Source organism: Indicator indicator, chromosome 9 (assembly GCF_027791375.1).
Source record: "Indicator indicator isolate 239-I01 chromosome 9, UM_Iind_1.1, whole genome shotgun sequence".
In the NCBI taxonomy this organism is placed as follows: Eukaryota; Metazoa; Chordata; class Aves; order Piciformes; family Indicatoridae; genus Indicator; species Indicator indicator.
In genome coordinates this window covers 3,932,651-3,959,853 of record NC_072018.1, presented here as the reverse complement: position 1 = coordinate 3,959,853, position 27,203 = coordinate 3,932,651, and the positions used below count along the sequence as shown (strand labels likewise).

Below are 27,203 nucleotides of genomic sequence, written 5' to 3'. Positions count from 1 at the left end.
CAAAGCCATTGGTGCAGTAATGAGAAGACTCCTGGGGTGTCATGGGGGGAGTGGGACCATGCATAGAAAAAGCTGTGTCTGTCTCTTGGTTGTAAAACAGGTCCAAAAAGTGTAAAGCAGGTAAGAGGGTCGACGCGAGAACCCGACCCTAGGCAAGGTGCCAAGTGGTGGAACACGACTGGGCTCCGGTTTCGACAGCAATGGATATTGAAGCGAGTCCATCCAGTGCAGGTAAGAGATGCTTCACTGCAGTTAATACTGAAGTTGCCTTGGTTTTGTTTGTTTGTTTTTTTTCAGCACTTAGCACAGTGAGGTGGGGGAAGAGGGAAGGAGGAATGCTCCAAGAAAGGGCACATGAATGCTGTCAGTGCCAGTCCTCTGCCTGCTCCACAGGCGTGTACCCGGCCGTTAGGAAGATTGCTGCCAGACGTTGGCTCTTGGTGGGCAACAGGAACCTTCCTCCCCAAAAAGCCATTTCCCGGAGCTTCGGGGGAGGAAGTGCTGATTGGCTGCCGTGTTAAGGTGCTCCGTGTCACGCAGGAGGCATGCCCCCGGCAAGGGGACACCATCCAGGTGCTGGGGCGGGGAGGCTGCAGCTGTGGTGGTGGTGGCAGCACTCAGGGACCTCTTCAGGTGAAGTTCCACAACTGTTTCCTGCCAACTGCTTCACATAGGTGTTGGAAAAGGACATGGCTCTAAGTTTCAGGAATCACAGTAGTGCGCAGTGGCTAACAGCAGGGAGCAAACACTTGTGAAACCCCGACAGAAGTAGCTCCCAGCCCTTTCTTAAAGCACTTTTTGTTTGCATTCGGGGAAACCGGCCGCAGGCTTATTTGATCCAATTCTTTGCACCATACACATATAAAACATTACAGCTCTGTATAAAAGTACAAGTGGCTCTTGTACGTCGGAATTATGCAGGAACTACAGGAGCAAATCCTATCAAAGTAGCTTTTTTATTTTCTCTGTGTGTATAAACAGCATTTGTTTGGGTGGTGTTTGTTGGTTTTTAATTATTTTTTTGTTTGTTTGGCTTTTTTTTCCTTTTTTTTTTTTTTTTTTTTTTTTTTTAGAAAAACCAAATCTCATAAACTGCAGAATCTGTACAAAAATAGAAAATAAATTTGGGCAGCAGGTTTTCTTTTTTTTTTGTGTTTTTTTTTTTTTTCCTAACCAGCCATGTAAATGCGACACACTTAAAAGAGGAGCAGGTTAATGCCTCCCAACAAGGCCGAGTTGCTAAGTCAACCTAGGCAGGGCTAAAATGGTATTGAGATTATCTAAATAATAATTCTTTTTCTTCTTTTTAACCTCTTGCAATAAAACTTATAGAAAAAATAGACAAATATGCACATGCAATTTACAGCTTTCCCCAACATAATCCTTGTGCTTAGCTTTGACAATTTTTCTTTTTTTTTTTTATATACTTTTTTTTCTTTTTTTAATTTTTTTTTCCTTTTTGTTGTTTGTTTGTGGTTGGATTTTTGTTTTTTTGGTAATAACATTGTTTTACAATATCCTTTCCTATAGCAGGATTTTTCGGTCTTCCTTGAGGAACCACTTTAATAAAATAAAAAATTAAAATACATTAGAAGTGGTCATAGGTGGATGAAGGCACTCCAACTCTGCTTGAAGCAAAAGACTAGTGTGGGATCCTTTTTCTCTTCCAAAGAAAGGCAAGCAAAGGACGCATGCACAGTGCTGCTGAAATCGGCGCTGGGAAGGGACCATGGAAACACTACCAAGTGTGTAATATACTGGGGACTTCAAATGAACATTAACCAAAACAACAAAACAACCCAAAACTTGCTATATTTCTATGTTTTAAGACCCAACGAGCACCTCCATGATGTGATCCAGTTCTGTGAGGTCCATTTTGAAAGGCTGATTTGGAGTCACTGGTTGACTGCTGTAGGGAGCGAGGGTTTTGAGGAGCTCATCTGCTGAGACAGGAGCCATTTTTGAGGCAGCCCCTGTGGCAGACGTGCAGGGGTCAAAATCGTACATGGACGTGTCAATGTCAGCAAACAGGATGTCATCCAGGGTCAAGTCTGTGAGGAACCCTGTGGAAGTCGTGATCTCGAAGTTGCCAGGTAGGGAGTCCATGAGTTTCGATTCAGCTGTTCTGCTCTCCGGGAAGCCCTCGGGCTTTTGAAGGTTGGACTCGCTGGGGTGCTCCTTAGAGTCCTGGGCTCCCGTTTCGGCTGCTACTGCCTCTGCGGAGGTAGGTGCTGGACAGAGCTCCTCGATTTCGTCCAAGGCTGAGGAGAAGCTGTCCTTTACTGCTTGGAGAGCAGGAGGGGGCGGTTTTGTGGGACCATCGTGCTGGGCAGCCGGCGAAGTGCAAAAAGTGTCATCCTCCAGCAAAGAGGCCGGGGTGAGGCAAGACTCCAGGGGCGTAGTGCTTACAAAGTCAGTGGTGAGGAGGGGCTGGGAGAGATGGCTGAACGCCGGCTGGGCCTCGCGGAAGTTGTCGCTGAGGGGGTCGGCGGGCTGCGAAGCGGTCACGAACACGGGCCTCAAGCTGCCTTCTTGTTTCAGTTCTTCCTGGATGCGCCTTAACATGTTGTTAATTAAAACTGTCTTTTGCAAGCTGGGCTCGGTTAATGGCCTGTGGTTATACAGTTTCATAAGGGAAATGTTGAAGATAGTCTGACGCTGTAAGGTGTAAGACACCTTAGAGGGACCGTCAGTGGGAGACACCACTTTGCCTTCCAACCCATCTTCATGCTCCTCAAACTTCCGCTTTCCTCCTTTCCCCAACATATATCTGAAAGGGAAGAGAAGAGACACTAATGAAGCCAACAAAGCTTGCAGCCTCCTTTCCCCACCTGAATCACTACCCCAAGTCCACCTGCTCCCTTGCACAGTCAGGGTGGTAGACAACTGGCCTCTCTTGTCCCTTCCTCACTTAACTCCTATGTGTCAACTACAGCAGAAAGCTGTCACAGAATCACAGAAAACATCCAGTTGGAAGAGACCTCAAAGATCATCCAGTCCAAACTTTGACCCAGTTTAGGGTCAGTCCTAAACCATGTCCCTAAGTGCCGGGTCCACACGCTGCTGAAACACCTCCAAGGTGTTAATGTAAGTAAGGCTCTTGTGGCCCACAGCAGCCTGATGAGGACTCGGAAGCCACCTTAATGCTCTGGCCCAGGGTGTTTAAGCACAGCCATGCAGGAATTCAAAGAGCATCTGTAATGCCTAAGCTCTTGTATACTTGACAGCAAATTTCACTCCTACCTACATTAAGCACACGGTCTCCCAAGATCTGTGCAAATGCACAAGCTACAAGTTTTACAGAATCACAGAATCGTTAAGGCTGGAAAAGACCTCTAAGGTCAAGTCCAACCATCAGCTCAATACCGCCATGCCCACTAAACCATGTCCCAAAGTGCCATGTCCACACAGTTTTTGAACAGCTCCAGGGATGGTGACTCCACCAGTTTAACCTCCAAGACCATTCTCTACACTACACTCTGCAGCCAGGGCCCTCAATCCTGACAAAACCTGGGTCCCAATCTGAGGACAGGAGCACCTGCCTCAAAGCTCTGAAGTAGTTTTGGTGTCTCCTGAAGCACAGTGCACATCCCTCCAGGAACCGGGCCCCCAGGAGCACCCCTAGTCCCACACTCCAAATCCACATGGCAGTGCAGGGCTCTGCCCATCCCACATACTGCAGGGGATGTGCTGTGTCCCCACCTGGGTATGAAGCCATGGCAGCTCTCACAGAGCTGGGGTGGGCTGCGCCCTCATCCCCTGCTCTTCTGGGAAGGAGCGTTTTCACATGGTGGTGGTTGAAGCTCTTTCCTCATCTTTCACCTGACTAAGGCAATGGCAGCAGCCTTTGCCTCCACTGGAAAGATTCTCTGGAGCTTGCCAGCCATGACCAGAAGAGCTCCTGGAACTGAGCATGGAAGCATCACTCTTCAATGCACCATCTGTCTTTGCTTCTCCTCCATCAAAGCATGTTGCCTACTCAGGACTGTGTCCGTGTAGGGTTTCGTTTGAGAACAGAAGAATGCTATAAGGCTTCTCTAAGGAACCAAAATCAGCAGAAAGGCAGTGGCTCTTCTCCTGGCCAGGCAGCAGACTTTGAAGGAAAACAAAGGGAATTTCACCAAACTTGCCCTGCATCATAACTTCTTTCTGAGCTCAACGTAGGGCAGTTCAATCTCCCAGGATGTTTCAGGGCACCTGGGAGTGCTCCTCTACACAGCATAGTCCCAGCCTCATCCTGTCACCTGAAGATGCCCCACAAATGCAAAGGCATGAAGGAATTAAAACTCTCCACCCATCTTCTGTGAGACAGGGTTTGGTGTCTTGAGATTCCTGTGACTGCCTAGGTGAAAGAGGATGGTCCCTGTGACAAGTGCTTCCTTCAGTGCTTGTGGGATAGCAGGCTCTCTCCCCCACTCCCTGCACCCACCCGGTTTATCAGATAAGCTCATTTATCACATCTAAATCTAACCTAGAGTCAGAATTGTTTTGGTTGGAAAAGACCTCCAAGGTCATCAAGTCCAACTATCAACCTAACACCACCATGGCCATTAAACCACATCCCTAAGTGCCATGTCCACACGTTTCTTGAACACCTCCAGGGATGGTGACTCCACCGCCTCCCTGGGCAGCCTGTTCCAGTGCCTGACCCCTCTTGTAGGAAAGAAATTTTTCCCAATATCCAACCTAAACCTCCCCTAGTACAATTTCAGGCCATTTCCTCTCATTCCATCACCTGATACTAGGGAAAGGAGACCAACTCTCACCTCACTGCAGCTTCCTGTCAGGGAGTTGTAGAGCTCAGTCTCCTTTTCTCCAGACTACACAACTTCAGTTCCCTCAGCCACTCCTCACCAGACCTGTTCTCCAGATGCTTCACCAGCTTGGTTGCCCTTCTCTGGACAGGCTCAGGCACCTCAATGTCTTTCTTGAAGTGAGGGGTCCGGGTCCAAAGAGAAGGAACAGAGGCCATTACTAATCCTCACTTGCCTGTGCCATGGGCCAAAAAGAAGTCTGTGGAGATGGGGGCTGTACCGCCGGTGCTTCAGAGCAGCATCTTGTGCTTCGCCTGCTTCCATGTCTCTGGGCAAACATTTGGGAATCCTCTCTCATTCTCCCAGGCAGAGTGGTGAGGTGCTGCACACTAACCCAACTGCCTTTGTAATGGGATCCCAGCCACACCCTGTTCACCCCTGCACCCCTCTGTCCCTTTAATAAAACACTAATGCAGCATAAATCACAGAATCATAGAATTGTTAGGGTTGGAAGGGACCTCAAAGATCATCCAGTTCCAACCCCCCTGCCATGGGCAGGGACATCTCACACTAGAGCAGGTTGCTCACAGCCACATCCAGCCTGGCTGCAAAAACCTCCAGGGATGAGGCTTCTACCACCTCCCTGGGCAACCTGTTCCAGTGTCTCACCACCCTCATGGTGAAGAACTTCTTCCTAACATCCAAGCTGAATCTGCCCATTTCTGGTTTTGCCCCATTCCCCCTAGTCCTATCACTACCTGACACCCTAAAAAGTCCCTCCCCAGCTTTCTTGTAGGCCCCCTTGAGATACTGGAAGGCCACAGTAAGGTCTCCTCGGAGCCTTCTCCAGATTGAACAGCCCCAACTCCCTCAGTCTGTCACCATAGGAGAGCTGCTCCAGCCCTCTGATCATCCTCATGGCCCTTCTCTGGACATGTTCCAGCACGTCCAGATCCTTCCTGTAATAGGGGCTCCAGAACTGGATGCAGTACTCCAGGTGGGATCTCACTAGAGCAGAGTAGAGGGGGAGAATCACCTCCCTTGACCTGCTGGACATGCTTCTCGATGCAGCCCAGGAGGAAAAAATCTTCCTCCTTTTAAAAACTAAATGTGAAGGATGTTTCCCAGCCCCAGCTACCCAGAGGGAAGTTCAGGAGACACAGACACTTTCAACCCAAACTTGACTCCTCTTACACGAGCTTTATGGTGCAGCTATCATCTAGGAGACAAACCTCGCCTTCCTTACTGGAGTGCAATTCCCAGTTCCCCTATCAACATCCCTGCCTGTGAAATGACTGCACCAGGCAGGTCTAAGAGCAGTTTGATCCCCATCCACCTGTTCTGCAGACAGACAGCCTAGCTAAGGACTTGCCAACGGCCCCAGCAGCGGCTGGCAGAACATTCTAAAGCCCTTGCAGAGTGGAAGAGGGGGGCAAAAGAATCCAACATTTCCATGCAAAAAGCAAAGAGCTCCGGAGCATTTGCTAGACATTAAATCCAAACCCAGATTGGGTGAAGGGAGCCTCTTCTGATTAAAAATAAGTCCCAAATCCAGATCATTTTCTAGCATATTATGCAATTAAAAAAGGGTGGGGGGGGAGGAAGGAGCTGAGCAGAGCTGAAGAACGGGTAGGCTGCCATCCAAGCTCCTTGGCCAGCTCCCAGCGATCCCCACGCCTGGAATCTCAGCTGAACAAAACCTCTGAAATTTAGCACTGCTGCCGAAGCCTGGTTTTTCTCCACTCCCTAGTGTCACTGCCATGGACTACTCCAGAGCACTGCACGTGGTTTGGGGTGTGAGGAGGGGGGGCTTTGCTGTTCCAGTGCTGATGATGGACACGCTTCCTTCCACTTTGGACAGACAGAGCAAGAAAGGGAGGAGTGGGCTAGGAAGAACTGAACCCCCTGGCCAGCCCAGCGTGTTTAAGCAGCGATGGGTTAGGAGGAGAGCTAGCAGCCTTCCAGCCCTTCCTGCTACCTCCTCCCCCTGAAAAAAGGCAGACTCTGTTCCAAAGACATACCAACGCTCCTTCCACAATGCTCTATTTAAAGGAGAATTTTTTAATGGCTTGGGGAATATGAGAGTTTTGAAGTTTGCCACGCTCTGCCAGGAATGTATAAAAATACTCACAGTGCAAAGCAAACCTTTTTCCCCTGACAAAGGCAACAGCCCATTCGGGTGGCTACACTCCTTTCTCTTTGCTTTAACATTAATTATTGTTGTCAGGAGAAACTGGCCAGCATTTTGAATGGACCCAGTTGAGCCTACTTGCACCCAAGACTGAGGTGCTGCCAGCTCAGATGGTTTTGAAGCCAACCAGCAAGAGCTGTGGGATCATGGTGAGTAAAGGCAACGATCATTTCCCTACGTCATTTTCCAGGAAGCTCAGAAACGATTCAAGGTTTCCTGTACGTGTGACTGTCAAGCTTTCACATTTCACTCCATCTTCATGCAGCCTGCTTGAAAGCTTGTCCTTTTAAAAGATAAAGTAGTTCAGGCAACTCCCAATTTCACTGACTAGCTTTTCAGCACAGCTTTCAGATTCCTTTTTCCCAAACGCTCTCTGAAGTGCGTTTAACCATTAAAGCGGCAGAGCAGGATGCCAGCCTAAGCCAGGGGGGTTTATTTCCCCAGAGAGGGAGCTCAAAGGAGCACTACTAGACTCAGCTTTACCAAGTTTTATTTTATCCCCTTCTCCTCTGGCATACAAACGGGAATTGTAAGCACATTTTTCCTACAGTTCCCATAAATCACTTTATTCACTCTAAGTGAGGCAAGGAGGCAAACTAATTGATAGAGCTGGTGAAAACAGACATGCTTTCAGGCTTCCAAGCCCTCCTCTGGATGTCCATAAAGCAATTTCATAGTTTCTGACCATCAAAGCTTAAGACAACATTGCCTGTTTGTTCTCTACAGTTCAAACCATCTCCTCCCTTCTCTGCTTCCCCCTTTTTCTCCAGCCACATGCCTACAATAAAGAAAACATTGAAAAAGAAAACACCAACATTTGATCTGGTTCAGTTCTGTTAATCTCAAAAACTTTGCTCCCAGTCCTTCCAGATGTAGCTCTCACTAGGAATATGGAAACACCAAACTCAGAGATGAGGTTGGTGAAAGATCAGTGCGAAATGAGATACACCCACACCCTCCCAAGTGTCAGAGACAGAGTTGGCCTCATATGGCCACAATGGGGACAGCTTGTCAATAGCAACCCACCAAAAACACAAGACCTGACAGGCAGCAAAGGGTCACATGCACGGATGATCTCCCATGCAGCTATTTTGGCTCAGCAGCCATCCCAGCCAGATGTATCTCTGCTGCATTTCCACCCATCTGCCAGCAAACATGACTTTGGGGCCAAGTGGTAAGAGATGAGATGGGATGTCATGTTGTTGCTTTAATAAAAGGGTTTTGCAGGGTTTTGGTCTGCAAGGTGAGTTTCAAGCTCACTTTGGTATGTGGAATCAGAAAGCTGAAAAGAAAGGCAATGGTAAAACTATATTTATCCAGGGATTGAGGCAGGGGGAGTTACGTGGAGATCTTCCCCAATATTATCCACCAGTTGGCTCCAGCTCTGGAAGACCCAGACCCAGAAGCTGAACCACTGCTGCTAAAAAGGATCCAACTTGCCTTTTTTTTTTTTTTTTCCCATTTAGGGTGATTGCACAGGCCTCAGAGCCAGAGCAACCCCTGCATTGTTTGGGAGTTGTTTTTTCTTAATTGAAATACAAAAGTAATATGTATTTTTTTTTTTATCTGCATGTCATTTAGCTTCCTTTTATTGGCTCTGCACACTCTGCAGACTGAGTCGGGAAGAAATGCACTTGGGGCTCTGTAGAAGAGATCCTCAGCCTGGAGCGGGTGGCTCCCTGGAGTCAACCATCATCTACTAAGGACACAAAAGCTCGTGCAATGCCTGACTATGTCTCTGAGCCCACTTAGTGATGAACCCTTTGCTCTCAAGGATGGAGGTACACACAGGTGGCAAAGGAGCGTTGGATTTAATCACAGAACTGTTTTGGTTGGAAAAGGCCTTTAAGATTGTCAAGTGCATCATACTCAGGATGTTCTACCTTGTCACTGCTCAAACTCTCTCCAAAGTCTTTACTTCCTGGGAGTTGGGCATAGGGAAGGTACTAGATTGATAAAAACAGAGGAGAAAAGCAATTTGGCTATCATATCAATAATACAAATCCCCTTTAATGTTCATTTTCAAAGGCTTCTAACAGCTTAAAATGCCTCCCAAGACTGAGGGCTTCTCTTGGAAATTAAACCTTGGACATCACAACTCACTAGTCCCTCCCCACTCATCAAGGCAGAAAGGAAGGTAAAAAGAAGAAAGAGGAACTGAGCACCAAGAAGGAGAAAGGAAAATGATTTTTAAGAAGTCACATTTCCACTCACCCATTTGTGCCACCCTATCAGTGGGTCTAGAGAATGAACAGCTTCCTACAGTCAGATTCACTTCTGGAACACAGGCCAAGGCTCTCCCAAGAAGGCAAAAGCATCAAACCCCACAGCCCAAAGACAAACATTCATCCCCACATCGACAAATACCAAAAGACAGAGGTGCACAGCAAGGATTATGCAAAAAGGGGAGTTTCAAGCAGGACCAGTTGCTCTCTGAAATTAAAACCGCAGGGGGAAAAATAATAGAAAGAAAAAAAAGCAACTCAGGGGAGTTAAAATAAAATGGTATCTCACAAACACAGAAAACAACCAAGCACAAAAACCCAAAAGAAAAGTCCACCAAACTGCTGAGAGAGTACTGAATTTGCACGTTTCGTTCCCAAAATGCAGTTTCCCAAACCTCAGGTGTGCATGAACCTCACCAAGTGTTTCCAGGAGACTCTATCCAGTAAATTACGCAAGGGCTTTCTGTGTCATTTCTGGCACAGGAAATATTATTTGCCTCTCCTCCTCCATCCCTCATCCTTGAGGGTTGCATTGGCTGTGTCCTGCCCCAAAGGTAGTCAATGAGTGTTTTGTTACTGACTTCAGCAGGACCAGGATTTGGCATTGATAGCTGCAGGACCAAAATAAAAAGGCCTTTTGTGCCAACTGGGTTCAACTGGCAAGATGAGGGCTAGAGCCTCTGGGCTAGCAGAGGCAGGATGGGCTGCCACAAGGCATTTCAGTGCTGCCAGATTCAGCCTGTGGGATGGCCTGAACTTGTAACCAGTCCCCACAACTTCAAAGTGTCTGTCCCCTACAGCTAGGGAGGCAAAACTCTCTTCTTGGCCCTGTTTCCACATCCCCAAGGCCATGGCAGGGAGAGGGAGAGCAGCCATATCTCAAGAAGACCCCTGGGCAGTGGGACCACAGGCTCACCCACCACAGAATGATGGTCCTTGTCCTGCAGCAGCAAACCTGCCCTGGCAGCTGGGAGCCAGCCTGCCCTCTTGAGAGCACAGGCATCCTCCTCCCATTCAAAGCTGGGAAAGAAGAGAAACAGTGAAGAGTAATGCTGGTACAAATCCAGCACCCTCTCCCAGCCTCACTAATAACAAGCTCAGCAGACCAGGTGTCCAGGTTTAACTGCAGGGCTAGAGTGAATAAGCAGCATGGACTAGCAGAGGTGACAGGCACAGCATGCTGAAAACCACACCCCCCCCCTCTTTGAAGAGTTCATCTGTTGACACTGGGGTCTTGAAATCCTGGCACAGCAGCATCCCTGCGAGCCAGTACAGCGTGTACCACGCGGCAACGCACGGCCACGCTCGGCCTGCTGCAGCTGGCTCACCCCTTACACACTGAGGGCTTGTGGGGTTTGCTTTGTTTGTTTGTTTTGGGGCTTTTTTGCAAGGCTGCTTGATGCAGATTGTATGTGTTGGAGCGTAATGCATCCATGCTGCCTGACTAGAGAGAGGGGGCTCCTGCACATCTCTGCCTGGGAAGAATTGCCTCTTGTCACACCAGTTAGGAAACAAACCCCTCAGCCCTAGACCAGAGGAACAGGGAAGAGAGCTGTGCAGGGCTTTCGTGCTCCCCAGCCCCAGTGCTCAGTGAACATTCCCTGTTTACAAGGTTTGTTTTTCCCAACACTTTTTGCATTAATTCTGACTGTGGCGAGTTGTTCTGTTTTGTTTTAGGTTTTTCTAAACAGAGTGAGGTTTAATAAACACTTTCCCAAACTCTCCTTTAGTGCTGTATCAAAAAAATCAGCCTCCTGGGTAGCTCTGCTTCCAGAGTAGAGGGAATTGGCTTTTTGTTTGCAAGCCTTGGCTGCAAGGCTGCCAGTGCCAGCAGCAACTGCAAGTAGCAGGTATTTCTCACATATTTGATAGGCACATAGCCCTTCCCATCTCCTGTGACGGATGGATGAACCTGAGCTCTTCCAGAAGAAGCAGAGGCAAGCAAAACTGCTCAGCACCTCACTCCTGCATTTAGTAGGAAAGACTTTGAAAGGTAATGGAGCACTGCTGGAACAGGCTGCCCAGAGAGGTGGAGAAGTCTCTATCTCTGAAGACATTCAAAACCCACCTGGACTTGTTCTGTCTGTGTGACCTTCTTTAGGCGAACCTGCCTTGGCAGCAGGGGTTAGACTCTGTGATCTCCAGAGGTCACTTCCAACCCCTACTGTTCTGTGATTCTGTGACAGCTTCCCTCTCCCTACAGCCACACAAGCCTTAGCCCCCTGCTTGAGGTACCCGTGAGCATAGGCTGGCAGAGCACAGTTAACAAGCTGAGGGACAGGAGTCCTTTCCAGAACAAAATGGTAATAAATAATCAAACAATCCAACAATAAATTTTATTTCAAAATAAAAACAAGGGAAATCATAGTGAGTGAATTCCATGGGCTAATTGATGCAGGATTAGGGACTGGGCAACAAAGCCTCCTGGCAAACAGGAGACAACACCAGAGGAAGCTCACTCATTTGAGCAGTATCTGGTCATGAAGCTCTTGTGAGGGTTGTCTCTGATACCCTGAGCCTCGGGTCCCCAGGTCCCCGAAGGCACATCCACGTTAATCAGAAAGTAAGGTGAAGCCTTCCCTAGCAAATAAGCAAGGCAATTATAAAGCCAGTCAATAGCCTAACGCCAGCCAACGTGCTCCAGCGATATTTTGAAACTGTAATCTGATCCTACTGTTTCCATCCCCGTGCCTTGCCTGCTCTCCCTTGTTGCATACTGTACTATTTGAGGCCCAGAGGGCAAGGCAAGCTTCTCGCTGTTTGTTAATGATCAGAAACCACGTTTGGAGCAAGATCTCTCTCTACACGGTACCGCCCACAAGACTTCTCTTGATAGTTCCTTCAACTTGCAGCCCATCAAAGCCATGAGAGAAGGCTTTCAGGAAAACAAAAGCGAGGAAAACAACCAAAAGACTACAAACCCCACTCTGCCTCCAGTTTCCAGCTCCTTTTTACCATGCTAAAGGAAAAAAAAAAAAAAAGGCAAAGCCACAGTTGAAGGCAATCTCCGACTCCGCAGTGTGTTAAGTCTTGCAGGAAACACATGCTTCTATTAAATTGGAAACAGTTTCTAATGCTGTCAGTTTGCTAAACCTAACGTGTTCCCCTGCAAGAAGTGAAGGCTTTTAAAATGTTTTTTTTGGGGGGAGGGGTTGTTTGGGGGTTTCGTTGTTGTTGTTTTTTTTAAATTAACTGCACACAGCAAAGAGACTGTCTGATAAAGCTGGAATGGACTCCCATAAATATAGCTTAGCATAAATTACTGCCTCATTAAGTAATTGTTTGGGAAAAGGCGAGCAGGCTTTCTAGATTATAACTGTGTTATTAAGGGTGTTTATAATATTAGGAATTCTATCAGGCTAGGAGAACTTAATGCAAGTTTAAATCAGACCAGCACTTGTTAGCTTGTTAAACCACTAAAGACTACCCTTGCAGAATTAGAAGGCGAACAAGACTGCAAAGGTTCTGTGCCTGTGGAAGTTCTTAAGGCCAGGCTAGATGTGGCTCTCAGTAACCTGGTCTAGAGTGAGGTGTCCCTGCCTATGGCAGGGGGGTTGGAACTAGATGATCTTTGAGGTCCCTGCCAACCCTGATCCTATGATTAAAGCTCACTGGGCTATTTCAAACCTCCTGCGAGGCTGGAGTCAGGAGTAAAAGCTCTGAGAACTCTGACCTCTGACAACTTCTTTTCAGTGTGAAGCAAGAAGGGGGACAGAGTTTTGTAGCACAGTGAGGCTAGAAAACATTTACTCAAAATAGGTTTTATTCACATAACAAGGAGACTTTACTGGAAGAAAAAGAACAGGTTTGGATGAATTTCTATCCCAAAGGTCTCACACAGCCAGAATGTTGATTCTCACATACTCTGATTCAGACAGGATCTCCCAGCAGCATCCTTCCAGCAGCACCAAGCAGCTGCAAATAAAACCCCAGCCTGCCCTTTTATGGCCTTGTCCTTAACTGGAAGTTACATGAAACACACCTTCTACAAGTGCTAATGCCACCTCAGCCCTTTGCAGGCCTGCTGCAGAAGCAGCCCCAGTGACCACCAATCCCAGCAGCACCTGCTTTGAGCCAGACTGAGGTGGAAGATTCCCCTCTTCCCACTCCTGGGAGCTGTTTTGTCAGGGTTAATCACAGAGGAGGTGGAGGTTTTGGCAAGACGGCCAAGCTGCCCTCTCCTTGGGTCAGCTCTGCACCAAATCCTCTTCCCCAGATCGGCTGCATGCACCATCTACTCACAACAGCACCCATGCCACTCACCACACAGCAGCCTCCTCACTGGAGACCAGCTTGACTGAGGCTCTGTGCTTCAAAGAGCTGGGCTAAGGTTATTCTGAAATTCAGGTCTCCCCATGGCAGTGTTAAGGAGGGAGCCAGGCCAGCCAAGCATGAATCACATTCTACCGAGCTGAGTGCACAGGGGCTGAGCAACTCTGCTGCCAGTATCGAAAGCTCGAGGACCAGGAGCTGCATTACACACCTGGGCATCAGCAGCAGGAAATCAGAGCTGCAGTAAATGAAATGAGGCACAGCACTAGGCCCAGACCTCTGGCTTTACTACATGTTTAACTGATTACTCAGCAGACTCTGCTTGTTGTCACCCAAAAAATATGCAAGGGTTTCTATGTACAAGCCTCCTTGGGATCAGCCAAGAAGCTCCCCCTGTAGCTCCACATCACAGTTTCTTTTCCCAAGTCCAGCACACTGGGCCTCCTTACATGGGAGCAAGAGATGCTGGGACCATGGACGATGAAACCTCCCTGCCAGTGGGCAAGGAGCCACACTGGAGCCAATGCACACAGCTCTGTGCTGGCAGAACCAAAGCCACAATATCTTCAGGCAGTGGAAAAACAGCAATTAAGACAGCTCTGTACTGCTTCAGGGTCCAATCCAGCCAAGGGCTGACTGCCTTCCATTTCTTCCCAACTCAGCCAAGGGCTGACTGCCTTCCATTTCTTCCCACTGCAGGGCCAGCAGGCATCAGCACAGCGAAAGCGGTGGCTGAAAAAGAACCACCTGACTTGTAAATTCAGTTCAGAACAATCTGAATGAGCCAGCGTGGCCACCAGAAAGTAACACAGGCTAGCAAACACACACTCTCTTGCCACTGCTACAATGACAAGACGCGACTGGTCAGGCTTTGAGGGAGCAGGATGAAACAGCGAGGCTGGCTGTACCTCCCTCCTCCCCTGCAACCTCCCTCTGAACAATAGATTATGGCAACACTGTGCTGGAGATGTCTGGTACAATATAGCAGCACACACACATGTCACGGTCTAGCTGATTATTTTTAGCATGGGTAGGGACTGGGTATTGCAGCCCCATCCTCACTGGGCGTGTGCAATTCCTGCAAAGGTTAATGAGAGCTGTGAGTGCATCCAAGAGAGACCAGGAGACCCCTTTGTGTATTAGAAGAGAGAGTTTTTCCTCGCGTGTGTATAACGACTGGGATGGAATCCTCGCTTCCAAGCGCATCGTAGCATTTTCTCCCCACAGATATCTTGTTCCCCCCTCCCCCCCCCATTGTAAGACCCTTAATAAACACACGGGGGGGAAATACCCACACTACTGTGGAAAGAACTGAATGGTTTGCCAAAAAGTAGGTTATTGCTCTGAAAACAGTGTTGAATAAATTATCACAGTCAAAACTGAAAAGCAGAGAATGGCAGGGGGTTGGGGGGGAGGAGAGGAGAGGGGAAAAATACCTAAGCCTCTAACAAAATATATACTGCAAAATGCAACATACATGCCAGCTACAGTAAGTCATTTTAGTTCCTGCCCTGCAGATTATATTTGCTGACCAGTTTCTCACTACTGAGAGTTAAAAGAAAAGAAAGGAGTTTCCCTGGGTTTTGGTTTGGGGTTTTTTTTTGTAAAGCACGAGAGTTGTTTTCAGTATTTTTGCTCTGCAAACAAGTATATTCTGTGAAAAAGCACCCACTCACCCCTGAGTTTCTCTTAAAGAGGAAGAAAAGCTGTTGGGATGTTTCTCCACCACCAGACTGAACAAACAAAAAAAAACAAGAAGAAAAACAAAGGTAGTTAAAGTTTGGCCAAGACAGTGCTAAGTGATGTTAGACAAGATGATAACTGTTGGCCTCTCAGTCCAGCACACTGAAGCTCTTGCATTTGTTGAAATACAGAGTGTGTTTTCACACCCGACGAAGGAGCCTGCTGAAAACTGATAAAGGGAACTTTGGCCAGCCTTGAACTATCCTCAACCTGCAACAGCTACAATATGGAGATGAAAGATATCCCATTTTTCATGACACCTGCTTCATTTCACAATACAAAAAAAAACCCCAAAAAACCCAAAAACAACAAACACCAACCCCAAAAAAAAAAAAAACCAAACCAAAGCTATACCCTTTAAAACGGTCACCATGGGATCCACCTAACTTTTACATGTAGTAATTTAAACATTCTCAAATCAATCATTTAAATCTGTATGGGGACACCCTTTTAATAGCCTATCTTAACAACACCTGCATTAAACCTGTATTTCAAAGCAGGCTTTAGTGCAGGTCAGTTAACACAGAACAAACCTAACCACAAAGGTAGGGAATTAGGTTTCCAACATCAGTATTTTACAGACTTGAGTCGGATTGTTTCGGTCTTCACATTTACAAGAAAATGACTGAGTTTTGCTTTAAAGGCATTGAATTTAGACAGAGATTCAGTCAGATGGATTTAACTCGTAAATCGTAATTTAAAAGTAATTTCCACTCGTAGGATGGAGAAGAGCAAGAAACACCCCCAGGTGGTATTTGGTGGGCTGGAGAAACTTCATTAGGAGTTCCTGCCCAGGCTTCAGTGAAGAGAAAGGGCATGGAGTATTTTGATTATTTTTCTTTGGGTGCTGTTTCTGTTACAGATTCGTTCAAAAAGCATGACCCCAGTTCTACAGCCACACTGAAAACAGGAATCTGGTTTAAATCAAGACCTGCACGTGTTACAACAACTTTCCTCAGGAGAGCCAACCTGCTGGGTTTAGGTCAAGCTTTAAGTTGGTCTGTCTCCTACCTAATTTTGCACCTTATTCACAACTTGGAAATTGGGAGTGCAAAACACAGGAGGAGAGGAGATCAGGAAACTGAAACTAAACATCTTCAATTTCATATTCAGACAGGCACAACCCATTCACCTCAGCCAAGATAGTGTTACACTGATTTTCCCCACCACTGAGAAAACCAACAACCAAGCACATCAGAGCACATATGTAACACGTATGGTTCCCCTGCCAGCCAGGGGAAGCACAGCAGCAACAGGAAGCTTCCCTGTGCGTTACACACACAGAAAACATTCTCCCTCTTCTACTCATTCGCAAGCTATTTGAGGAACACTTTAGCTAGGGGAGGAAAGGGAAACTGTTGTTCTATTAGAAAAGCCAATTTTGCCAAACAGATGGTGGAGGAAGGTAAGGGAGATCATGAGCTAGATCACAGGAGGGTAACCTAAGCAGGTTACTGTACCCGTGGGACAGTCAGCATGGAAGTACCCTGGTCAAACCCCCTCTGACCGCAGTGCAGACTAACCACGTTCCTCCTCCTAGGGAGGGAGATGCGAAGGCACAAGAAGCAACTGGCAAGAAATCGTTTTATGCCAAAACCGCTTAAACGGAGCAGCTTCCCTCGCACATACACACAGAGCAAAACGTTGCCACTGGCTCAAAACAACACTGCAGTTTGCAGATGCACACCAGCCTCCTAGCTGGATGAAATGTGTGTTTTTGAAGTATGCAAATGATGTGCCCGCACGTGTACATGCACCTACCGAACGCTGCTTCCAAGAGTGACAGAGTGCCTGTAAAAACATGTGAAAAGGCAAAGGAGTTTGTGGAGGCACCGGAAAACGATGATGTACTTCTGACTTAGGTTCCAAAACTTCATTTTGCAGCTACCTGAAGTTAAGACAAAGCTGCCTTTAGGCATCTCAAACTAGTCAGACCTGCTGTAGCAGTTGCGTAGTCTGCTTCAAATATGCCCTCCACGCTCCTTTCAACCTCCACCCCAACATATATCCGCATAGTTTACCTCCAATCATGGGTGGCTCTATAGCACAGTTCACTCAACCTTATTGCCTGCCTGGCACAGCAGGAGGGTTTTTTAAAGACTAATGTTACAGGCTACCAGAAGAAACTGTCAGAAAGCAAACAATAATTGTCACGTTTCCATTAAAAGTGATCACGGCTCAAACAGCACAAGGCTTTCCCGGGAGGAAGGAAAATCTGGGATCAAGAAAACAGTTTTGTTTGTTACAGATCATTTGAGCAAGTTTAAGGACGAGTTTAGATCTCTCCACCAACTCAGAGTTCCTTTTGAAAAGGGAACTTCTTTCTTCTGCTGCTTCCACACACTGCCCAGTTCTAAAAATAACATTAAAGGAAAACAACCCACATCACCACTTTTCTTTTTGTATTCTACCACATTGAGAATACGATTTTTATTCAAACTTCATTGGGAAGCTGCTAGATGAAGTCCAATAAATCTTACTGGTGTGAAAGCAAAGTAAACAGGCTTTGACTCCTAATAATTACACAGACTAAGACTCATGCCATTTGACACCACTTAAAACTCAATTCTGGAGCAGTATTAATGTGAACTTCCTCTTTAAGTCCACTGCTCCTCAGAACACTGATCGTGTTCTACAGGTTGAGGACCTCAGAGGTGTCATGGCACCACTTAGGGTTTTATGTATCAAGCAGAGCAAGAATAATGGTTTGAATTTGTCTAACACAGGACTCTTGAGCATGGTTTTAACCTCACTGCAGCAGGCCAAATCCAGTCACACCGATGTGGTGGTGGCTGCTGTCTTACCTGAGCCAGCTGAGCTTCCACCCTCGAAGAAGAAACACTTGAAAACCAAAAGCTCACTCTCTGGTGACTTGACAACTTCTTCAGTCCTTTCAAACCATCTTGCTCCTCATCACAACTATAAAGCCATTTCTGAAGACAAATGAGACTGTACCAGCAGCCACCCAATACCCCCTGGAGACCGTCCCAGCTATCTGCCTCGGAAATGCCCCTCAAATCAGCTCTTCCCCATGCAGGAACCCCCCTTTGCCCCAGAGGAATCTCCCAGATGCAGTCCTAGCACATCTTCACAGCTCCTCGTGTCTCCTTTGCAATGACACTGAACATCTGACACTTACAGCGGGAGCCATCAGTGAAGCGAACGTCAGCGTGCAGCTTCTGTCCTGCACAACAACGCACCACTTGATACTGGTACAACCCTAAGAGAGAGGGCAGGGACCCTGCTGTGACCAGCACTGCACAGCCACAGGACATACAGGCCTATTTCTTCCACCAAGCCCCTGCTGCTGCCCAGCCACGCATTCACTTTGGACTCTTGTTTTGCTCGACTGCACCCAACAGCAAAGCTAGGGCTTTTGCTCCCAACTTGTGCTGAACAGCCAGCACTGCCATCTTAATTTTTGTTACAGTGTTTGCACTGGCAATGCTGAGCACAGAAACTGCCCTTCTTCATTAAAGAATTAACACATGTTGAGGGTCTCTCTCCATTTACAGACAGCAGGTGCTTCTTGGTGGCAGCACCATTTCTCTGACTGACGGAAGCTCAGAAATAAAACAAGTGGCAGCAAACATGCAATTACATTCCCATGAAGGAAATGAGCACTGTTCTCAGACTGGCAAATTCCATTTTCTCCAAACTATTAATTATCAAAAGATTCCCCTACATTCAGATATGTGCCCACTGCCAACCTGCTTACATTGAAGCTGGACCTTGCTCTCTCCTTTGGAACACTCCTGATCTTTGGACTTGGTAGCTGGAAGCTGCCATTTCTGGCACTTACTTGTGTGCATGTTAAGAAACCACTGCAACTGGGGCTGTCTCCTCACGAGCCAGCTGGTTACACCTATACAGCTGAGTTAAAAGAAGATATCTCTCTTGCTACCCAGCCCTTGTAAAAAGTAGATCACAAGAAGACTACTTATACTTTCAAAGTACTGCATTCTCCTTGCTTGACAGATTACACTTTAAGATGTTACATAAAAATAGTCACAAGTATTTTGGATCACCTGTCTAGCATTAGCACTGCTGGAGATGAACTGTGCCAGGACTGCTTTACAACCGTGTAAAAAAAAAAAGTCAGAGAGTTCCTAAAAAAAAAAAAATTACTATTTTTTTCCCCCCTATGAATTATTTATTGGAAAAAATAAAAGCAGCTTGTGTAAATTATGGCAAAATCCTTCAAACTAGATATTGCCTAAGATCTGCTGTACTTCATGGAAACTAAAAAAAAAAATTAAATTAGAATGTTAGATTTGAGGCTTTTCATGATATTAAGACATTATCTCAAGCTCCTTGATGCCTCTCAGGCAGACAATTCGAGTGCTTGGATTATTTACTTTATTATTTCCACCAAAACACCAAGAAACTGTCATTATTTCATCTTCCCCATTAAAAAGAGCAGGTGTACAAAGGAATGCAATTACAATTCTTAATAAATCAGTCCCTACAGATGTATTTAAGGCTCTTCAAGACTGCTTCATCTACAGACAAGACCTGATGTACCTACAGCTACCAACTTTGTTTGTTTTTAAATCAGTTTCAGAGAAAAAGAAATCAGCTTGACATGAAAAACCACAGAGATGCACAAAGTCTAGCTTCATTTGTTAGCTGTCCAATTCAGTTCCTGCAGAAAAGGAGGGGGTGGGTTTTGCTACCAACTCAAATGGAAGTAGAATCAGTCACCAAAGCAGGAAGGCTGTTAAATTAGATGCTGCAGTACTTGCCTGGACAATGGAAGGATTCCCCAGGACACAAACTGCTAATCCTCCTCCTATCTCTACCACCACCACTACTAGCTCATTGTGCTACATCAGATTCCAGAGATACCATCCGATGATGTAAAAATGTATGCATTGTAACTTCAAGCAGAAAGGGATACTGTCAATTTACCCTGCTTAGTCAAGTGCTTTGCTTCATTTCTACAGCAATATAAGGACAAGCAGCAGCAACTTTTAAGAAAATACTAATCCCTACAGTTTGCCTTACCATGTGAAAGCTTCCTGTGCACTTAGATGGAAACTGAAGTGCCTCTGCCAATCTGGTACCCCAGGACAAGCCTGAGGTGCAGGTGAATCCCCCCATCCCCCCAAAAAAGAAAAAAAAAATCAGAATAAAAAGGTAGGAAATGTTATTTGAACTCAGGCAAATACAAACTGCTTACTCCGTTTGAGAGACACAAGCACAAAACTGATGTTAGGGGGTGGCCAAGCCCTCTACCACCATTTGTTTGATCAACAGCATGTTCTAGGGTGGCCAAATCCAGCACCCACTGACAGCAGTGAGCGCCACCCTGCTGGCTTCACCAGGCACTAGCTGAAAAAAAGCCTGGACTTCCCTGATCGCGAGAGCTTTCGACTTGTCTGAACACAGAGTGCCAGATGCAATAGTTCTGATGTGCTGTGTTGAAGTTTGGGGAAAGGGGCTGACAGCACCCCCAACCCCACCACGATGGGAGATGAAATGGGCAGATCCACTTTGCTTTACACGGGCAGCTGACCCATAGCTATAAATCAGACACCAAGGGTCCCAGGGGACAGCACAGAAACCCCTCGGTAGATTTCCAAAACAAAAGTGGCCCTAGATTTTCCATCTGTGCTTCACAAAACATAAGAACTGACAGCAGGTAACTGCGCTCCTATTTTCATGCTTAAGGAGAACTTATCCTGACACGAATAAAGCAGCAAACGCTCTAAAGCAAAGTCACATCGCAAAGGGTTGGGTTTTTTGGGGGGAGTTGGTTTTTGTCAAGCATTCTCCCACCTTGAAAGATATCCCAAGACACAGGTTTCTTTGAGATCGGTTCCAAAAGATGAAACACTCCACCCACACCCCCCCCCGCCGCGACGCGGCCCCGATGCCTGTTTCCGTGTGCTTGGCGCTGCTCCCAAGGAAGACCCAAGTGCTCAGGGAAGCCACACTAATCCCCTGCCCCAGCACCAACCCCTGCAAAGGTTCAGCCAGGCAGGTCCTGCCCAGCCATATGTCAGCTTTGCTCCAGCCCAGTGAAAGTCCCCCCCAGGCCCTCTGGAGCTCTCCTGGCACTATGAAAGGCACTTCGAGGGTTCTCCCGAAGCCCCTGCTGGCTGGGGAAAGGGAGCGAAGCTCGTCGCCTGCTGGCTCAAGGGGCTCCCCGCCGCACACCCTTCACTTACCGGAGTAAAGCCGAGTTCTGGCAGCTGGATGGAGCGCGGCCCCTGAGACCACAGCAGCCCCCATAAAAAAGTCTATTCCAACTACACTCAGGCACCTGCTTCGGCCCAAGATCCCCCTGTGTCGCCGGGGCGCGGGACGGAAGGTATTTTAAGAGCAACTCTCTCCTCTGCTCCTCTCAGCACGATCTCCCCCTACCACCACCCCCATGAGAAGCAGAGGAGGACACCCGCCCAAATTTAAAGGTAGAGCTCCAAGAAGCCCCGATGACTCGCAGGGCGGGGGCGGGTGTCGCGGCCCCCCCTCCCCGCTCCCTGCCGCCGCACGCCGCCGCCGCCAGCCCGGCTCCCAGCCCCACTCACCACATGCAGCTCCACCTGAGAACTAACGCATGGAGCCGGAGGGGGGTAAAGGGGGAAGGTCGCAAACTCTCGCCCTAAAGCAGCTCCATATGTCGCTCCCGCGCCGCTCCGGGGAGGGGCCGGCTGGGATGCGGAGCAGGAAGAGGATGATGAGGAGGAGGAGGAGGAAAAGAAGGAAGCGGCAGGCGCAGGCGGCGTGAGGATTTAAGCCTCCGCTCTACCCCGGCGACTGCGATCACGCAGCATTATACAATGGAGGAGGAAAAGAGGGAGGAGGCACCAGCCCCGGCTCCCAGCACTTGCCGACAGCACTGACGACAGGGGCGGCTCCGACGAGCTCCTCGCCCTCAGGCCCGCGTCAAAGCTCCGCCTCGGCCCCGGCCTTTCCCCACCCTTCCCCTCCTCCCCGCCGCTCCTCCTGCTCCTCCTCCCGCCGCGGCTTCCCGCGCAGCCCACGCGTGTCTCTGCTCCGAGTGGGCGGCACGTCCCCCACAGCGCGGCCCCCACCGCCAGCACGGCGGGTGCCCCGGGGAGTGCTGTGCCCCGGGCCGGGACAAAGGCCGGTGCCAAGGCGCCCCAACCGCAAATATGACAAGTATCCCGGCTATCCGCGGCGGGGGGACGAGGCGCGCCTGCCCCCGGGCCGCCCGGCTTCCCCTCGGGGCCCGAGCAAACCCGGGAGCTCACCTGGGAAGCCCCTTTCCATGGGATCCTCGCTGCTAATCTGGGCACAAAAATGAGGCCAAACGGAGATGACAAAATCGTTTCTGTCGGAAAAGACCTTTAAGATCATCGCTTCCAACCATTCTCTCATTCTACCAAGACTGGGGCTAAACCGTGTCCCTCAGCACCACCTCTCTGCCTCTTTGAAACACCTCCAGGGATGGGAATTAAACCACCTCCCTGGGGAGCCTGTTCCAGTCTTTGAGAATCCTTTCAGCCTACAAATTTCTTTTAATACCCAACCTAACCCTCCCCTGGGGCAACTTGAGGCCGTTTCTTCTGTCCTATCACTCGTTACTGGGGAGAAGAGACCGACGGCCACCTGGCTCCAGGCTCTTTTCAGGAAGCTGTAGAGAGCAATGAGGTCTCCCCCCTCAGCCTCCTTTTCTCCAGGCTGAACAACTCCAGTTCCCTCAGCTGCTCCTCACAAGACTTGTTCTCCAGACCCTTCAGATGTTTGAGTGCAAGAAGACTTGGGGGAAGGGGTGGGGAGAGCTCAGAACCAAGCACTATCTGGAAAAAAAAGACAATTGTTTTAAATTCCCTCAATCATTGTGTTCAAAAAGGATGGTAATCCCATCTGGGATTGTAAAAGGCAATTCAAACACCTCACAGCTTTGGCTGCAGCCCCAGATCATTCATGTTCCACTAAACCAGTTGTACCTCAGCACAGTCAAGCTTTAAGACCTAACATAAAGGTGATTATTAGCCATTAGTATCACGACGTGCTTAGGTATTATGCTCAAAACGGTATGTAATGATTTGTGATCAATGGAGCCGATAATCTTGTTAGAAAATTAAGTTCCATTTTCAGCTAGAAAACCAAAAAGAGGGCACATTTCTTTAAACTGGAAACTGGATTTGTCAAAAATCCACAAGCGGAAAAAAAACCCCAAGCAATCCAAACCAAAAAAAAAAAAAAATCACCCAAAAACCCCCAATCCCCAAACAATTAAAATAGGAAGTCTGCCAAATCACACGGAGATAAAGTGATGATTTTAGGAGTTCTTAAAATTGTAACTGAAAAGACCCCATCTAATTGAGGTTTAAATGCCAAGACTGGATTTCAGATGATACTCTGCTGAAATCACTCAAACGGGGTGAAAAAGGCATCAGATCTAAAAAACCACCAGTTCTGGAGGCCTCAGCACATCCTTCTCCTTCCACCCATGCTATCAGCCATTCCTTTGAGGAGATGCAAGCACTCCCAGCCTGTCTGCAGTACAGTGGTAGCCCTGGACCAGATCTGCAAAGCAGTTCACAAAGTGCTTGCTGAATTTTGTGGAGTGACTTGCAAATTGCATGCGAGCTGGCAAAAATTAAAAGCAGAACTTCCCCTGGCTGGATACTCGCCAGCAGCAAGGCACTGAGATTTGGTCCTTCTATTTAGGGAAGCAAGTCTAATGGTTGGACTTGATGATATTAAAAGTCTTTTCCAACTGAAGCAATTCTCCGAGTCTGTGATTCTTCTTGAAATCCCAAGAATCGTTATAAAAATCACTAAATAAAAGATTAATCTTCAGAGCCCGGGTGGACTGGTACCAGCTCAGCGGGCTTCAGCCTACTCAAAAGCCAGATGGAGTATTTGCAATAATTGTACATTTTTGACTGGGGTGGCTCTTTGCTAGATCCACTGAATTCAGCACCACATTCTGCCCTCCTTTACACCGGATTTGTAACACAGCAGGATCTGGCCTTGCGTAATGACACTGCGGATGCATGCAGCCAAGTGGTGCCTGCCTTCCTGAGCTCAAAGTCCGCAGCAGGTTTACAGTCCCTGTGCCTGGGTGTGTGCACACTATCACCAGCACTGTAGGCAGAACCACAAACATTTGCTAAATAAGCAGCTGGGCTCCAGTCCGAGAGCCACGGCCCTGATCTTGCGGTGTTATGCTCAGCTGCAAAAGGCCTGAGCCAGTATTGTCTGAGTTTTAACTGCCTCTGACTTTGTGAGGTTGCTTCAGTTTTATGCTAGCACAGGAGAAAACTCACCGCCCCTTCTGCGCCCTGCTGTAACTCCCCTGGGCCTTTCTTGGCAGCAGTTTACAGTCAGGCTGTAGTTCGCATTGTTCCTCCCTACACAACTAGCACAACCTGCATCCACACTGGGGAGCGTTCTCAACTGAGCATAGGTCATGATATGAATCAACAGGAGCAGAGCTCCATCCAACACGTCACACATAGCAGAGGCTTCATCATGGCAGGACAGGATTAGGTTAAATGAGGTGAATAATCCTACTACCATACTGCTCCTCATGTTGCCTCGTGCCTGATTTAAGGAGTCCTTTCTGGCCAAGAAACTCCACTCTGCAGCTCCAGAGCAACGTAACCAGAAAAGTGTCTGCAAGGCCCAAACACAGTTTGCCCAAACTTGTTAGCAAGTGCTGAGAACCAGCCTGCATTGAAAGGAAGTGTGGCCAAGAGCCTGCAGGAGTCAGGGGCAAAAGTCTGAGCGTCTGCAAGGAGGAGCCACCCAAAACACATCCCAGTTTGGAATGGGGCATGCAAGGGCTTCCTAAGGAGCAGCAGCACAGAGGTAACTGTGCAGTCCTAGTATTGATACAACCCCTCCAACTGCTCACCCATGAAGACAACATGCCAAAAGAGAAGGAACCAACCCGATTTTTTCAGCAGTGGTACCGACCTGACGTGGGCCACCGGCACGGTCTAAGCACAGCCTTGTCTCTGAGTAAAGACGGTCACAGCTTGCCTGATTGAGGCCAGGCTTCCCGTAGAGCATTCAAAAATCCCTCCTGTGTTAAAGATAAATACATGAACAAACAGAAATCAAAGATATGAACGGTGAGGAGTGGGGAGACAGGCACTGGACTTCATAGGGTAATTCGTCAGAAATACTACAGGCTGCCAGGGAAGCTCTGTCTATCAACACGTGTGCTAAGGAGGAAAAAGCAGCAACATTTAGTGTGCTCAAACGTTGGCATCTCTCATGGTTCTCAAAAAAAGAGGCTGAGAACTGCTTACTATGTTTCTAATCACATCCTTGGCCTTTTCCTTTCTAATTGCAGCATAGGTTAATGCTGTGAGATGTCATCAAGAGAGTCCTGCATCTGGGGAAGAACAACCCCATGTAACAGACTGGGGACCAAGCTGCTGGAGAGCAGCTCTGGGGAAAAGGACCTGGGAGTGCTGGTGGACAGCAGGCTAACCATGAATCAGCAGTGTGCCCTCAGGGCCAAGAAGGCCAGTGAGTAACATCCGGAGATGCTTGAAGAGTGTGGCCAGCAGATCGAGGGAGGTTCTCCTCTTCCTCTACTCTGCCCTAGTGAGGCCTCATCTGGAATACTGCATCCAGTTCTGGGCTCCCAAGTTCAAGAAGGGCAAAGAAGTATTGGAGAAAGTCCAATGTGATGAGGGGACTGGAACATCCGAACCTTACCAGGAAAGGCTGAGAGAGCTGGGGCTGATTAGTTTGGAGATGAGGAGACTGAGTGGGGAGGTCTCATTAAAGCTGATCAATAGCTATAGAGCAAGTGTCAAGAGAATGGAGCCAGACTCTTCTCAGTGGTGTCCCATGCCAGGAGAAGGGGCAGTGGACACTAACTGGAACACAAGAGGTTCCACAGAAATGTCAGGAAAAAATTCTTCCCTTTGAGGGTGACAGAGCACTGGGACAGGCTGCCCAGAGAGGTTATGGAGTCTCCATCGCTGGAGGTATTCCAAACTTGCCTGGACATGTTCCTGTGTGGTTTACTCTAGGTGATGCTGCTCTAGCTAGGGGGTTAGACTACATGGTCTTCAGAGGTCCCTTCCAGCACCTACCATTCTGTCATTCTATGATCTTCATTCTCTCTTTTGGATGCTTTTGCTTTTGTGCATGATTGAGCTGGCAGGCAAATACCTAATACTACCCCCAGAGCAGACAACTTTTTGCAAATGAAGACCCCATTGGCCCTGATAACTTGGGAAAAGCTAAAGAAAGCACCTGCCTATGGCCAAGGATGCTCATTCTGTTAGAGCAACACTCCCTACCAAGCAACGTGAGTCTCATGAGAAAAAGGCAAGCGTGCTACAAGCAAATGAAACACTGTTAAGACCTTAGGCTATCTCTGTTCTGGCCAGCTCAGGTCTGGAGTCAACACTGACTTTGCAGAGCGGGGCCCTTATCAAGCAAGTCTCAGTAACAAGTAAAAGCAAGCCCCTCCAAAAATCTGGATGCTGCATTACTGCAGTCTGCACACCCATAGAGTAGCAGGGAGAGAGCTGCACCTAGGAGCTGAGCTTCTTTCCTTGAGATTTCAATTGCCTTTTTTTTTTTTTCTAAATTTTGATGGTATAACTCTTCCACTGTAACAAGGCTGCCCTACACATCCCAAGGCACAGAGGAACTGGTTAAAACTGAAAGAAGGAATGCTACCCTGCTTCTCACTCCAATTTTAGCTCTTTTTTCCCCCTGTTCATTTTCTGCTTTAGTTCATGTTTTTCTCCTTTAATGTTTCTGTGGCAGTAGGAGAAACACTGTTCCCTAGAATGCATAATATGCTTAATTATCATTCTCTGTTAGTTCTCCAGGAAAAAAATGGAAAAAGAAAAAGAAAAAAAAAAAGGGAGAAAAAAAAAGAAAATCCCCCAAAAAAACCTAGAGGAGAAATCAGTTTAGTTAATGAGTATGACCCAATCCAGCCTTAGTTCTAATAGTTAGCCTTAGTTCATATATTATATGTCCAGTTGGGCAGTTGATCTCACTTGGGTGAAATGAACAGAGATGCAGAAAAACTCATGGAGCTCATGAATCAATATTCTG

General features: G+C 47.7%; 1 protein-coding gene across 2 annotated transcripts; it reads right to left on the bottom strand.

Annotated features, from left to right (window-relative positions):
* Positions 1-1,481: 1,481 nt before the first annotated feature.
* On the bottom strand, positions 1,482-25,098 carry SERTAD2 (SERTA domain containing 2). Of its 2 annotated transcripts, none has more exons than XM_054383653.1 (2): positions 25,086-25,098; positions 1,482-2,770 (listed from the first exon to the last, which is right to left on the bottom strand). In XM_054383653.1, exon 2 carries the CDS (start codon positions 2,764-2,766, stop codon positions 1,825-1,827), a length of 942 nt encoding a protein of 313 aa, XP_054239628.1. In that variant the 5' UTR covers positions 2,767-2,770; positions 25,086-25,098; the 3' UTR covers positions 1,482-1,824. The 2 variants fall into 2 exon arrangements, with proteins under 2 accessions (XP_054239628.1, XP_054239627.1); XM_054383652.1 differs by lacking the exon at positions 25,086-25,098 and adding an exon at positions 21,719-21,758.
* Between the last annotated feature and the right edge of the window lie 2,105 nt (positions 25,099-27,203).

Bases quoted from the DNA above. Each gene is read 5' to 3' on its own strand.
- SERTAD2 (XM_054383653.1), bottom strand. From the start codon at position 2,766: ATGTTGGGGAAAGGAGGAAAGCGGAAGTTTGAGGAGCATGAAGATGGG.